This window comes from Alligator mississippiensis, chromosome 1, assembly GCF_030867095.1.
Source record: "Alligator mississippiensis isolate rAllMis1 chromosome 1, rAllMis1, whole genome shotgun sequence".
NCBI classification, from domain to species: domain Eukaryota; kingdom Metazoa; phylum Chordata; order Crocodylia; family Alligatoridae; genus Alligator; species Alligator mississippiensis.
In genome coordinates this window covers 348,541,574-348,557,474 of record NC_081824.1, presented here as the reverse complement: position 1 = coordinate 348,557,474, position 15,901 = coordinate 348,541,574, and the positions used below count along the sequence as shown (strand labels likewise).

At 41.6% G+C, this 15,901-nt stretch overlaps 1 protein-coding gene across 1 annotated transcript in view; it reads left to right on the top strand.

Moving 5' to 3' along the window:
* The window catches only part of ST6GAL2 (ST6 beta-galactoside alpha-2,6-sialyltransferase 2), a 75,918-nt gene that overhangs the window by 26,867 nt on the left and 33,150 nt on the right, over positions 1 to 15,901 (top strand). Inside the window, exons 2-4 of the mRNA XM_006278027.4 lie at positions 4,267 to 5,269; positions 9,739 to 9,836; positions 15,216 to 15,317. Coding sequence (XP_006278089.1) covers positions 4,324 to 5,269; positions 9,739 to 9,836; positions 15,216 to 15,317 — 1,146 coding nt within the window. The 5' untranslated portion in view covers positions 4,267 to 4,323. The remainder of the gene's footprint in view (positions 1 to 4,266; positions 5,270 to 9,738; positions 9,837 to 15,215; positions 15,318 to 15,901) is intronic.

The window sequence follows — 15,901 nt, the reverse complement described above, 5'->3', positions numbered from 1 at the left end:
CCATCTTTGCTAAGGGGAGTGAAGCTTCTCCTGTCAACCAGCCACTGACAGAGAAAGTGTGTAGACCAGTGATTCTTAACAAGGGTGCTGGGGTGTTGCAAGAATTTTTTTAAAGGGTGTCAGAAAAAGGTTGAGAACCTCTGGTCTCTGATAATAACATCAGTTAGGTTTTAAAATGGGGTGCTACTGAATTCACAAAATTATGGACCAGTGCCTTGAATCTAAAAAAGGTTGAGAACTACTGGTGTAGATGCTCCCACACCTTCTGCCAACATAGCTGTCCCTTCAGCAGTTAATGTAGTCCCAAGATGCGCTTTGTGCTCTGATGGCACTGTTGCTACAGGGGGGATGCATAGTTGCCAAAAGCTGATGACTGTCTGTGATCTGGTGGTTTGATGGTAGTGGCAGCTGTTGTCTCCTGGCAGAGCTTCTGTTTGGGGGAGGTTAGTATAGATGCAGCCTTAGCAGCCATGAAAGAGTGCATCCTTATTGGTGAAGAGAATTTTTCATTCCATGACCAAAAAAGATTCTGATGATAGAATATAGCAAAACTTGTAAAAATAGAGGGGAAAATGTGGGACTTCTTGATGGAATCATTTAAAATAGGTACTTGGACCTATTTCACAAATTAGTGGCAAATGATAGTGGCCTCTTCTGTAGCAAAGTATGGGATCTTGCAAACTTCACTGTTTAGGTTAGATTTTCATGCAAGAAGCATCTTCCACAGTCACTTAGTTGAAATAGATATTCAGTAGGAGGCACATCTGAGTGAGAGATGGGTAGCTTATCTTGCATGTTGGTTTTGAAGGTGGATATTGCAAAACCATGGACAATGCATCCAGGAAAATGATAAAAAGGGGTGAAAGTCATTCGGATAGGTGAAGAATGCATTTTAAAAATGTGAAATATCTGAGCACAGATGAGTGAGCAGGTTGGAATAACTTCAGGGCAAATTCAGGTTGCACCATAGTTGCCTCCCAAGGGAAATGGCCTTGACTGATTAAAAAAAAGAAACACTGGTGAATATACTACTACATTGCAGCAGGGAGGACCAGGCAAGAGATCAGTTAGCCTAATATGTTTTTCCCCATGTGGTTTATGTAAACCAGGCTGAATGTGCACAGAGCATAAGGGTTCATACTCTAAATTTTTTTGGTACGTTAGAAGTAAATGTGTCTTCAGTGAAATCTGGCTAGGCATGTGTGACACTGCAGTGTATCTCTGCTTTATCAGTTGTATGATATACAAAGGCAACTGCTTTTCTGCATCCTGGGCTCTATCTAGACTAGGCTAATGGAAATGGTTTGTAAATGTTAATTAAAGCATGTTAGCCAACATGGTTTTAGCTTTGGACCTGGAGGAGGTGCACAGTTTAACATGCTTTAAAGTTATAAGCAGGCCGTGATTGATTTGAAACCCTTGCCAAGGGTCAGGCATAACCAGCTAATAGGTTTTAAAAGGTGTTTAAGATGGATCTGTATGAGTTGTAAAATTAGATTATACACAAAGGCTATACCTACAGTGTGGGAGAGGGTGGGCAAGCTGCTGCTGTTTCATCTGAAGCAGCAGCAGCAATGTTACACGTCTCAGGTACAGGTGGTTTTGCCAGCAGAACAAGCTTTTCTACTGCCAGAGCTACACCTGCTTTCCCAAACAGAGAAACTGCAGTGGTAGAAGTCTGTTTTCACTGGCAGAGCTGCATCCACTGCAGGGGGGGGGGCGGGAATTGTAGGACCCTCTCCTCCCACAGTGGATATGCAGAGCTACATTGGCTGCAGTGTGATCTCCTCACCTCCTTCTCTGGCATAGCTGTGCTGGCAAAACTTTGTAATGCAGACAAGGGCCAAGTTAGCTGCTGCTTAACAAGACATGACCCATTTTCCAATAAAGTCAAGACCCCAGTAGACCAGTCTGCAGGCAGATGCTTACACACCTTTGAGCTTTGCAGAGGTGACCTGTGTAGCAGCTATTATCACCACAATGTGTGCCGCATACAAAGAGAAGTTGCAGGCCTGTGGAGTATCTATGGATTTACAGCCACATAAAGACCATGTGAGGTGGTGTTCCCCACTGTCACTTGTGCAGATTCACTCAGAGCCAGTCCAAGTTGTTGAAAGGTGGTGCCCCCCGCCCCCCATGTTCTCCCTTCCTTCCCCCCTGCCATTTGCACTAGCTTGTTCTGCTTCCACCAGGAGAGCAGAAGCAAGGAGCAGGAGCAAGGTGGCCTCCTTGCTGGCACAAGGAAGCCCCCAGAAACTGTATAGATGCACCCACACTTTCTTCCACAGCTTCTCAGGGTGTGGAAGAAAATGCACAAAAATGCACAAATGGTGCAGTGAGAATGCTAGCAGTCACCCAGCTGGGGGACATGCTCGGTGGGTCTTTGCGGGCAGAACTTCCAGCAGCGCACTTCTAATATAGACAAGCCCCCAGTCCCCAAAGCTTCCAAACCTGGCTCCACACGGGAGCAGCAGGAACAGTGAGTCCATCCTTCCTCTAGCTGGCTCCTAGTCCTGCTGCTGCTCATAAAGCCTGTAGTGGCAAGTCACAGCTGTGCAGGTCAGGGACAGTCAGAGACAGTTTTTTTCGCCTTGCGTGTGACTGCTCCACTAACCCGAACAACACTAAGCTGATTAACATTTGTTCAGCTTACTGCGTAAGTTCTGACAAGGCTCCTAAATGGTTTCTCAATGACTAAATTGCATGTTGAAAGGAAGGACTAAGCAAGGCCTGCTGTTTCCTTCCCCCATCCCTCCTTTGTATGATATATACTGTTCTGGAGATGGCCCGCTGAATGGTGTAGTGTAACCCCATGTGCCTAATGGGCCCTCAGTCCTGTTGTGCTCCATTGTGTTTTCACTGAAACACAGCCCTGTTACTTGGGTGATATATACTTTATATAGAGAATTTTAATAATAATAATTAATAATCTTGAATCCCAGGGTATTAGTATAGCAAAAAATTACAAATTTAGGCCAAATTTAAACAAACTTACCCTACTGCATGAGGGCAGGATACTTACAGCGGTGACTTGTTCCAACAGTTCTTTAATTTCTCCCAATTTGGAAAACAAACATCCAAAATATTTCTTCATCTATAGTGCCAGAGGATGTACTGGAGACGGCAGGAGGATTATTGGGTTTTAAGCATTAAGGCTGTATTCTCAGCCAGATGACATCAGTTTTAAATCCATTTTCAGCTGATGATGTACCCAATGGTGATGCATTAGTTTACACACCAGCTGAGAGAGATTTTCGGTGGTGTTACACCAGCATAGAACTATCACAGTTCATAATCAGACTGTTTGGTAGTGGCATAAGCAAGAGCTGACTGAGCAGAGGTAGTCATTTGACAAAATATATTCCATGTTATTTGTTGATCAAGCATGCAGAAATCATATTGCTGTATACAGCACAATTCTGTTCCTGTAGGAATAGGTCAGATTCTCCTGTCACTTACATTTGTCTTACCCCAGTGCCGTGCTGTTGACTTGAGCAAAGTTATTTCTGATTTATACAAGGGTGAGAAAAGAATTGGGTTCAGAGGCTACTTTTACATGTATTCAAAACTGCATGCTGAAGTCATGCAGCTATTCACATGCCAGCCTGGGTAAAATATGCTGCTGAATATTTTGTGGGGCAGCTTGAAGCTGATACATGAATCCACCTGCATAACAGAATCACTTTCTCCAAAAATGGAGGTGTCCCATGTTAGTGAAAGGTTGAACAACGGCACCTCCCATGTGTTTCTGTGCCTCTGCTTTTTCTCCTCCTGCCCTCCCAGCACCGCACTCCCAGCCTACACCAGTGGCTTAGGCAGATCATGCATAATGTGTATGCTCTTTGTATCCCCGCTTTGTATAGTGGATTCAGGTTAGTTTGACTGTACTGTGACCATTCATGGCTGCAGAGGGAGCAGCTGAATTTATTGCATAATGAATAATAATCTCTTTAAATTAAGGTGGGCTGCAAACAGGCAAATGACTTTCCTTTCTCTTTATAGGAGAAGCAAACAGGCAAATGACTGTTCCTCAAGGTTGGAATCCAATGTTGCTGTATGAACTGGCCATGAACTTCCTTGTTAAGCTCTGTCAGTATGTGTTTAGAGCTAGTGCATCACCACATTGGTATCCTCAAGCTCCTGTGTTTGCATCTGCCCCTCAGTCTCCCATGCGACTGTATAGGCACTTAGCCAGCTCCTTCCAGATCATGTTATTTTTATTGAGTTCTACAACCATTCTTGATTAATATCTGATATTTTTTCCAGGTTTCATTTCACTTCACCAATATTTCAAGTCACAGAGGAGTTGGTAAAGGCATTGCCATGAAACCTAACTTGAAGCAATGGAAACAACTAATGCTGTTTGGGATATTTGCATGGGGCCTCCTTTTCTTGGTGATCTTCATCTATTTTACTGATGGTAACACTGCAGAACCAGTTCCAAGTTCCTTCTCTTACATTGAGACAAAGAGACTCTTGCCCATTCAGGGCAAACAGAGAGTTATTATGGGAGCAATACATGATCCATCATTCTCTGAAACTATAGATGGAAATGAGGTGCTTCTTAATGAAGATCTTTTAGATTCATTTAGATTCAAATCAGGGCCTGGGAGCGTTAAAAAGTGGGCTGAACTAGATGATTTTAAAAATGAAAATGAGTTTTTTCCTTCTCAGATGAGAAGAAAATCAAAAAGTACTTTCTATCAAGGGGGTGGTGATTATTTATTTGCTGCTGGTCAGCCTCGTTCACACAGCAACATCCAGCAGATCATGAAATTCATCTCCACAAATGAGGGCACTCAAAAGGAAAATGTTTTACAGAATAACTGGAGCCATCAGAAAAGAAGGAAAAGGAACCCAAGATACAGGAAAAGCCAGATGTTTGATGAGTCTGATGACTGGGATGGGTTGTATTCAACAATGTCAAAATCTTTCCTTTACAAGCTTTGGAAAGGGGATGTCTCCTCCAAGATGTTAAACCCTCGGTTGCAAAAAGCCATGAAAGATTACCTGAACACCAACAAGCATGGGGTACGATTCAAAGGGAAGCGAAACTCCAGACTGACGGGAGACCAGCTCTTCTGTGAGGTCAAAGAGAGGGTGAATGTGAAAACAATAGATGGCAAGGAAGCCCCTTTTTCAACTCTTGGATGGGAAAAGCATGTTCCTCAAATTCCTCTGGACAAACTGTATGCACATGGTTTTGGAAGCTGTGCTGTAGTTATGTCTGCTGGTGCAATACTGAACTCGTCTCTAGGAGATGAAATAGGTGAGTAAAAATGCTTCTTGGGTGTGTGTGTGTGTTTATCTGTCAAAAGGATCCTTTTTTTTTTTTCAGAATAGCTCTAATAAGCTTGATTCTTCTATCACCCACATTTTATCAGGATGTCTACAGATGGACATGGAGTTACGCAAGTAGAGAACAGGGGAGTAACTGAGAGGAAGATCAGGCCAGCAGTCCCCACTTAATTTAGTGGCACACTGTTATTTAATTCCAGTTTGAATTTTTTTTTGTGGTGATGTTGGCTTTTTTTTTTTTTTTATTTCAACACAACTTTGACATTACATTGTTGTGTAAAGCATGTTTATTTCCTTCACAGAATATTTATATTATTTTTTTCCTTTAGAAAACTTAATTGAATTTTTCTGTTTGAGCATGGTGTAAGATATTTTAGAGCAAAATTCAGGGTGGTCTGTATGAGATCCTATGTCTCTCTTAGGCCATAAAATAACTTTGATGTAGTTCATAGATTCTCATGCAGCTTTTTGACTTGGAATCATTTAACCTTACCTCTGTAGGTGATATTAATTTTAAACAAGCCTAAATACTTCCATGCACTGTTTTACAGGTGTGTCACTAGAGTTTAAGCAGGACTTTCCATGGATAGACTACAACCTATTTTGCAGAGGGGACCCAGGGCACTACAGGACAGTGACTCTGAGAAATTGGAAGAGACAGTACTTTTAAAAAAGACTGTCCAGTACATGGATGAACAGGACTTACTGGGGAGAAATCAGCATGCCTTTTGTAAAGGGACATCATGCCTCATCTAGTAGAGTTCTTTGAAGCTGTTAATGAGTATGTGGATCAGGGTGATCCAATTGATGTTGTTTATCTGGACTTCCAAACAGCCTTTGTCAAAAGTCCTGCATCAGGGGCTCTAATGAAATTGGGCTGTCATGGGATTAAAGAGAAATCGGAAATCAGTGGATCAGACATTGGTCTCAAGATAGAAATCGGTGGTTATAAACCGTCGGTTTTCAGAATAGAAAGAAGTAAACAGGAAGGTCCCCCAAGAATTTGTGTTGGGACTGGTGCTGTTTAATATATTCATAAGTAATGTGGAAAGGGAGGTAGATCGCGAGATGTCCAGATTTGCAAATAGCACACAGCTATTCGGAATGGTAAAGACCAAGACAAACTGCAGAAGGATCTCAGAACATAATGCAAATGGGCAACAAAATAACAAATGAAATTCAGTGTTAAGTACAAAGTGATGCACCTGGGGGAAGAAAAAAATAACTCAAACTACGTACATGATGATGGGCTCTGCATTAATGTTTCCACATAGTAAAGAAATCTTGGAGTTATGTGGACAGTTCACTAAAAACATCAGCTCTGAGTTTAGTAGCAGTCAGAAAGACAAATAAAAGGTTAGGAATCATTGAAAAGGGAATTGTAAACAAAACAAGTATCATTATATCCTTTTATAAATCTATAGCGCTTCCATATTTTGATGACTATGCACAGTTTTGATCCCCCACTTTGAAAAGGATGTAGAACTAGAAAAAGTGCAAAGGGCAAGCAGGGTGATCAGAGATATGGAAAAAACTACCATACGAGAAGAGACTAAAGTAGGCTAGGACTTTTAGATTAGAAAAGGGACATTTGAGGGGATACATAAGACAAGTTTACAAAATATTCAATGATGCAGAGAAAGTAAATAGAGATGTATTATATATGATATCTTCCAAGTACTAGAATTAGGGATATAAACTGAAAGTGTTAGTAAGTTTAAAACTAACAAAAGAAAGTCCTGTCCCCTTCTCTTCAACATGCATACACACGCACCCTGTGTAATTAACTTGTGGAACTCATTGCTACAAGATATTGTGGATGCTGATAAGTTAATTCAGTTGACCCAGTTGTTGGAGGAAAGGTCTGTCAGTAGGTATTGAATATAGGAGATAGGGATGCAGCCTCCAGATCGGATATTATTAAACCTCTGGCTGCTGGAAGATGCAATAGGAGAGGATCAGGGCACATGCCACATTCATCTTCTCTTTCAGCATGCATTGAAACCTTCTTCTGCTGTGTGAGATGGGGTACTGGGCTTGATGGACCTAGTAAATGGCATTTTTCATGTTCTTGTAAAAGTGTCAGGAAAGGATTGTGAAGTAGAAAACTAATCAGTTCAATTTTCTTTTCACAAATGAGTGAAGCTAGCTTTATTCGGTGTTGCTTCACTGATGTGAGACAATCACAGTGTTTTAGGAGGATCCAGAGAAGGAAGAATGTTATTCCTCAAATTTCCCTCATTGGCTTTTTGAGCACTAGAACTTCCTACAAAAATCTTTTGATGTGCACTAGTTAATTCTTTCATCATCCTGGATTTCACCTGCTTAATCTTCCTTTCATCTTTTTGACACAGATGGGTTTCCCTTTAAATCTCTGAGATATATTAGAACTGCTATCATTATCAAACTGCTCTAATAGGCTTTCAGCACAGCACAAGTGCCCTGCTGGCTGGCAGCTAAACAGGGTAACCCCTCAATTTCATAAGAAGTCCCACTGACTGAGGTGAAATAGCTCCAAAAATTGCTCCCTTCTTCTGTATGCTGTCACTAGCAATGAGTCAGAATCTTCTTGTGCCAGTCTATTAAAGTGTAGGTTTTGTGTTTTGGGGTGGCACTAGGACAGTAGTTTCCAACCTTTTTAAGCAGGAGATCACCTTTGGCATTTTAAAGCAACCCAAGATCTACCGTGCCCTGCCACCACAGCCCCTCCCCCCCCCCCCATCTCACCTGGCCAGGGCCCCACTCAACTTACCCCTGCTCCTGCCTCTGTGGCACTATACCTCACCACAGGTGCCTTGATCTAGCCCCCATCCCTTCCCTCCCCCATGGACTGACCTGCTGGGCTGGGGCGGTAGGGGGTGATGTGCATGCACGTGGGCACTCAGGCCCCCACCCTAGCCTCAGATCAACTCCAGGAGGCTCCGAGATCTACCACAAGAGGCTCCAAGGTCTACCGGTGCATGCAAGCGTAGGTGGCATATTGCTCAAGGCATATTGCTGCTGCCTGTGTGCCAGTTCTCCCAGGAGTGCTGCTGAGAATTAGACTTCGCTTCTAATCTGCGTTTACCACATCCCAGAAGAGGCAATGTAGCCACTGTAGAGTGATGCTGAGCATGCGTGACAGACTTCTTGTCTTGGGTGCTGGTGCAAACTTAGTGTTGCTCTAATATTGACTTTTTTCCAAGATCAGTGGATATACAGCAGGTAGCGAGTATAGAGGGCACAGTTCTCAGTGACACTGAGGTGACATAGATGTCCTCCATCTCATAGTTTTGTTATGTGATATTGCATGTACTATGGGTTGTCACTAATTATCTTCTGACAGGAAAAAGAAATGTTTTTTTTAAAAAGTTGGATTCCAGGATCTTTTTTTATTACTAGCCCTTTAGCGCCCTCTCCTGCATTCCTATTAGAAATGCTGTCACAAATACTAATTTGCTCTTTGCTTTTTGGATTTGTATCATCACTGTTTTTAAAATAAAATGTACCTGGCAATTCCAAATGCTTTAATCACACCCTTGTAATTTAAATAAGGTGTGTGTGTGTGTGTGTGTGTGTGTGTGTGTGGTGGTGGGAGGGGAGGGGGAGAATTGTTCTGGCCACAATGAGATTTTTTCCTTGAAGTCACAAGGAGGATTTTCTTCCCATTTATGTTGGCACCTAGAAGTTATGGTCCTAAATCCAGATGTAGGCATCTCAATAGAAGAGGTCTGATTTCCAGCACTGGTCAGCAACTACAGCCCCTATGGAGTTTGGGCACATCTACATTGTAGTGGTGGCCTGCTTTAGTGGGAACAGCCATGAATGCACCACATCCACTCACTCCTATAAGCACGTTCTAATCTGCTGGTGGAAGGACTCTTCTCTGCACCCAGGCCTGGATGTACTGCTCTGGGCACATCACCACCACCTACATGCCACTCCAGGGAGTGCTACTTAGAACCAACCTGGTAAGGCTACATTGGGGTGTTCTTCAACAGCAGTTTTCAATACCTCATTCTCTGGCATGCTTGAGAGTATTCACTGAGATAATCTTGGAGCTGGCTCATGAGTGTGCCTCTGTTTTTGGCATAATTGAGTGAGGACATCATGCTTGGGAATGTCCTGGGCAGGATGCTTCTGACCGTGGGCAGATATGCCCTTTGTGCCATATGAAAATTAAAAAAAAAATAAATCAAGCAACTTAAGCACAGGCAGAAAAGGGGCTAGGAGCCCTAGGGCCAAATCACATGAGACTTGCACAGTGCCTAGGGCTGAATAAGAAAGTCTCTTTTTGTTCTTTAAGGAGAACAGAAAAGAGAGCTTCTTGTCATCCAAATGAGTTGCCTTTTCAATACCAAGATAAATAAAATTTACAACCCTCTGCTGTTCTTGAGATTTGTTTTTTTTTTTCTTTTAGTAAAAATGAAAAAAATAAATGTAGCCTCTTTATGCCCTTAGATTCGCATGATGCAGTTCTGAGATTTAATTCGGCTCCTACACATGGTTATGAAAAAGATGTTGGAAATAAAACAACCATGCGCATCATTAACTCTCAGGTAAGGTTCTTTTGCAGATCTATATGTGTGAATTTTTTTCTCTGTACAGTATAAGGTTCATCTCCCAAGAAAATCAAACATTTTTAGTCTAAGGTGGTTGGGTAATCTGGAGAGCCCTTGGTGACTTGGTAACTAGCAGTGCATGGTAGAAACATGGTAGTGCATAATCATAATTTAGAGTAAATGAAACATGTAGGTTTAATGGCTCTTGCACAAGAAAAATGCCATACCTTTCTGCATAAACCTGGATCTGTAATCAGAAGTTCCTTTATGGTTGTGCCAGGGAATTGTCTTGCAAAGTTTTGATTATGGGTGTACCAGTAGAGGTTTTTGGGGCCAACACTGATAGCTGATTTTTAAGGAGGCATATTGGCCAATACCAATCAGAATCTGATTTCTGATATGCAGCTGTTCAGCTTGAAGAGCTGCGTCCAGCTGGTAAGTCTGGTGTGGTGGAAAGGGATGTAAGGGGCAGGGAGGTGGGAATGGGACTGGAGCAAGGGCAGGCACTGACCAGCCAGGGTGGGGAGGGGCACGAGACAGAACTTCAAGTGGCTTGTCTTGGGGGGGCAGGCATGTGCCTCTTGCAGGGATCTGTGTGACATGGGGTGGGCTGCAGCTGCACCTCTGGTTTTGATCAAGGCTGTAGTTCTCAGGGAATCTACTGAAGATTAAGGTCATGAGTGCAGGGGGCATTGCAATCCTCAGTCCCCATTATCCATCTCAGAGGGACAGTGAGGGTCAATCTTTATGGTAGGTGCGCCACAAATTAGCCATGCTCATTTCTGTGTACCACTCTATTCCTCTTCTTCTCATGAGTATGCTGCTTTGCTTTCTGTTCCCTGCCCTGGGCTCTCCTTAATCTGCTGCTATGCATTTTGTTCCCTGCCCTATATCTGCCACTGTCCTGCCCATCCTTTCCCTGATCTGCAGTGTACACACAGAGGCTGCCTACGCCAGTTGTGGCACGTGTTCTCCATCCTTACCATAGTTTCATAGCCCCCAAATCTCCTTTCTCTGTTCCTCCTTTCCTGATGACCACCTCTTCTTTGGAGGAAGAGTAAGGAGAAGGGCTGGGCTGGCTTGGGGCTAAACTTTATAAGTCTGACTGAAAAGTAGAAAGAACCCAAGAGTCATGGGAGAAGAAGATGCTGCACCTGAACTGAACTCCCTTGATTATAAGGGGGAGAAAAACGTTATCTTCTGCAAGTGAATGCTTCTGAGTGATGTTTATTGAGTTGTAGTGACCTCTTGTGGTTGAAGTTTGGTTGTTTTTTTCAATTTTTGAAAAGTGCCTCCTAAAACTGGTCGATTAAACCACTGGTTCTCAACCTCGTTAGACTCGAGGCACACCTTGGAAAATGCCAACTCTTGGCTTCCACTCATTTCTTGATTAGGAAAAAAAATAGAGTAATTCTCCAATACAAAGAACTTGGAAAGACCACAACAGATCAGAATGTTTTCCACTCCATGGATTCCTGTTTGAAATGTCTGGATTTGTCTTGTGAATTGTGTTTGCACTCTTAACAATGCTAACATTGTGTGGCATCCTGCATCCCTCTTAAAGGATCTCGCAACCTCCTTTCCCCTCTCTTCCCCACCCCTGCCCATGAGTGCTTGAATGAACTATGTATCTTTCTCCTTTCAGTTTTCTCCGTCTGCTTACTGCAGCTAGTAATACCCACCTAGCTCTATAGAGGTTTTAAGAGTTAATTACCTAATGCCTAGAGGGTTTTCAACATGAAATATACTATACAAATTCTTACTATAGCATTTTCAAAACAGTTAAAGGAGAATTTGCACAGCCATTTCATATTACTTCTTTATTAAATTATTTGTTCTTTCAGGGATCATTCAAACAGATTCCACTCTGGGGGTACATGCATCCCATATGTGTGAGAACAGAGTATTTTTAATAGCATTGCCTGCTCTAGTACCCTTAAGGCCTTCCATTTCTTCTTCATGCCTTGGATGCAACACAATAACCTATCCATTTGACTTGTATCTATCCTTGTTTTGTTTTTTATTTAACCTAGTTTATTTTACCTTTTTATGCCTTATTTCACATAACATTCCACTTGGAGGGTAAGAGTAGATGTGCCACAGGCCACAGAGCCCACAGGAAAAGGAATATAGCTTTTAGTGAGGCTGGGCTCATGTTTGCTCTGGAAGAGAGAGCTTGGTACATCACAGATAGGTTGATGTACAGGAATCCCCATTTGCAAATTATATTATTGGTTTAATTGGGGCTTAAGCCATGTCATTCTATTAGCCCTATAGCATAGGCCAGACAGTTTTGGTACTCTGAGCTGAAGAGTTTTTTTCACTCAAACCATTGGTTCCTTTGGCACTTCTTCGAGAACTAGAGCCAGAGGTTGCCCTGTTCATCTGAGATGCCAAGCACTGGGCTACAAATGAATGCCATCTACCAGGCTCACCAGTGCAGTAAAATGGAAGCATCTCTCTAATCAGGTGAGTGAAAGGCACTTCCTGCTATTATGGACTTTAATTCCAACTATCTTGCGCAATCTGCTGTCCCTGAAGGAAGACAATATTTTATATATCTTTTTTAAGGCATATATGGTGGCCATTTCTGCAGATTGCCCATATTTTCAGAAACTTAGTGTATTCTAAATCATAGTTTTATGTCATAGTGCCTTAAGGATGTTCCTTGCATCTTTTCTATCTATCATTGAGTCCTTTCCTTCCTGTAATCTCAATTTGGTTTAACAGGTCACAACTTTGATTGCTTGGCAGTCTGCTCCCTTCACCATCTATTCATGCACATGGAGGTTTTAGTGGTCTTTACCTCAGGCAGAAGAGGTTAAACAGATCCTTCTTTGAGAAGGTCAGGAACAAATAAAGACCCCACTGTAGGGTTTATTTATTTATTTTTTGCCTAAGATTGTCTTGGACTTTTGCTTCAACTAATCCATACACGTTATTCTCTTCTTCCTGAAGCCTCACTCTTTCCTAGATAAATACAGACTTCACACATTGGATGTGGTGAGAGCTCAAGCCTTTCTTTTTGGACAAAAGGACATTCAAAAAGTTTCCCAAATGCTCCATAGCATTTGCAGGGAATCGACGGTCAATCTGTTTCTCCTCAGTAGGCATGTCTGCACGAGATGCTTAATGTATAGTAGTCATGGGGAAAATCTTGCTTATGCACTAATGTGTAGTAGAATTAGTCTACTGTGCATTAAGTGTCACAAAAAGACCATGTCCTGTTGCTACTGCACATTAGCACTGGCTACTGCACATTTATGTAGTACCTCATTCATGTTAGAGGTACTAAACTTAATGTGCCATAGCAATGGTGCATTAAGGTATGTGTGGACATGCCCGGTGATTATGGAAATGGGTCTAAGAGTCTATTTAGACTTCTGTCAAGGATTGAACAAAGATCCTCCCATCATGGCTCAGTTAGTTTCTGCACCTCAAGGGTATGTATACTGGCACAACCCAATATATCGCTTAGCTACAGGTCTCCCAGCCTTTCAAATCTTTCAAGAGCTCTGCTGACATATTTGCTTATCACTAGTCCATGTGGGCTTCCAGGTTAGATGCCACCATTGATAGAACTGTCCAATAGTCATTCATTAAGTGAGATTCCTTTCCTGCCTCTTGTTGAGGGTTTTCCATTTCAAACACCAGAGTGGAATCACAGAAGACAGAAGAGTTAGTTAATATATGGTCACTAGTTCTTCAGGATGTGTTCCGTATACAGATTATGTGACTCATTCTTCATTCCTGCTAAAACGATTTCTCTGTATCTTAGTCCCTTCAACAAGGCTCTGAGTGGCATTTATGACCTCCCTCTTCTTATGTTTACAGCTTAAGTAGCTGGGCAAAATCCTCTCTGCACTAGACACTGTAATTCAAAAAACAAATGCTGCGTACATGCAGTATGTGCTCACTAATTATAAAATTTGTTTGGACAACTCATTTCAAAGAACCCCATTTAAGGTAAGGCATATTCCCCTTTTGTAGTGGCAGCTGCAATGTGAGGTGTTGTGCATAAACTTTTTAAAAGTTTGTTCTGTTGATCTCGCACTTTAATGAAGAAGTTTACATTTTTAAAAGAAAACTAAAATGAAAAGAAGGAGGTTAAAGATCGTGATGGCTGGGAACAGTGTGGTTGAAAGCTGATGAAAAGTCATTAATATCAAAATTTACAGTAGGAAAAATATTACTATGGCAACAAAATTATTTCTCAAAAAATATGCATCATCAAATATGGCTCATTAGAACCTAAAGGGGAATGAAAATTAGTATGAATTAATTTGTCTGGAATGCAGATTAACATAACAGCTGGAGCCAAATTCATGCTGCTTAAACCAGTGTTGAAATCATTCTTACCAACTCTTTCTGAGGCTGGTTGAACCAGGGATCATGGAGATTTGGATAGAGGCCAGACAACAGCAATTTAGGGAGAGAATGTGTCAAGAAAAGTAGAAAGGATAATGAACAGAGGAAGAGTTAGGAGATATGCCAAGAGATTGGAGAACTGGGCTGCACATCCACATTCCCCTCCCAACACCCAGGAGGTGGACCGCTCTTTTTTAATCTAATTTGCCTTTTTTGAACTATTTTGAGTGAGGGCTATTTTTAATAAAACCAAACCACCCTCAAAAAAAATAATTGGATGGTCACAATCCTCCAATAAAAGTTGTTATTTTTCCAAAGAATGGAAAAGATCTGGGATGATGTCACTTTTTATTTTAAATTTCCAAAGTAGACATCTATATCCACACACATCTTCTGGGAGGCTCATAACATACTCTGTATTGGTGGTAGAGAGTTGCAGTCTGGTGACACAGTGCTTCAAATGTTCCTATTTGTCACACATTTTCTTAGCATATGAGTTTGATTAAAGTAACTGGAGATTCAGTTAATATGCATGACTAGAGGAACCCTTTTAGAGCCTGGCTATTTGGGTCAAGTTCTGTTTTCTGGTGCAGACAATGTTGTGGTTACCCACAAATCCACCAGATAACTAGGTGCCTCCAAAGAAGTATATGGAGATGAGAAGCCCTTGGCAAACTAGTTGTTTTTCTTGTTCTTTCTTAAGGCTTAAATTGTATTGCCTGTCTAAAGCTATCCCAAATCACTTGAATTTATCTTTATCAGTATAGTGGTTAGCATCTATCTAACATCTGTTTTTTCTTTGGTGACTATCTAAAAAAAAAAAAAAAAGCATAGATGTGTTTTCATTTGCTGGTGACCTGTAATCTTCTGCAAAGCTTTATACACACACATTGTTACTGTGCTTTACTTTGATACAGATTCCCATTTGCTAGTACTGTTTCTGTTGATGATGATTTTCATTGTTTGTGGGAGATTTCATGGTGTGCAATTTTGTGCTTGTGTTCACAGATTCTTACCAATCCAAATCATCACTTCATTGACAGCTCCTTGTATAAAGATGTCATTTTAGTGGCCTGGGATCCAGCTCCCTACTCTGCAAATCTGAATGTGGTAAGCCCTCTGTTTAGTCATTTTTCTTCAAACCAGTGTGAAGGCAACACAGTCACCTGCAGTTAATTGCTTCTTGGCCATCTAAGATCAGGTGTAGTTTAATCCCAGAGCCCTCTCTGCAGCCTCACTACCACTCCTTTCAATCAATGTCAAGATTTAAAAACTTTTAGATATGACACACCACATCTACATAAAAACATGTGTTTGTTAGGCAAAAATATTTTAATTAGACCTCACTTCTGTTTGAGTAGATGATTTTGAGGTTGATGGATTGGCAGGGAGTTGGGGCAAGATCATACTGTTAGTTAGATTATTGGTTATGTTCGCATATAAAAGCAAGATTATTGGTATGTGGCAGGTATGGAGAAGGGGGAGGGGTCTGAGGAAAGGTGGAGAAATGACATCCCTATTTCCCATCTTCCCCTAGTGCCAATCTTGAAAAAGCCAAACACCTGAAAAGTAAATAACTTTCTCAGATCCTTTCCCAATCTATCTATTCTCTAAAATGCACAACTCAGTATGTCACCTGCAGGGTTTCTGGCCTTTTAGATTTATTTGCTGGGCCCCTTTCTCCCCAAAGCTAT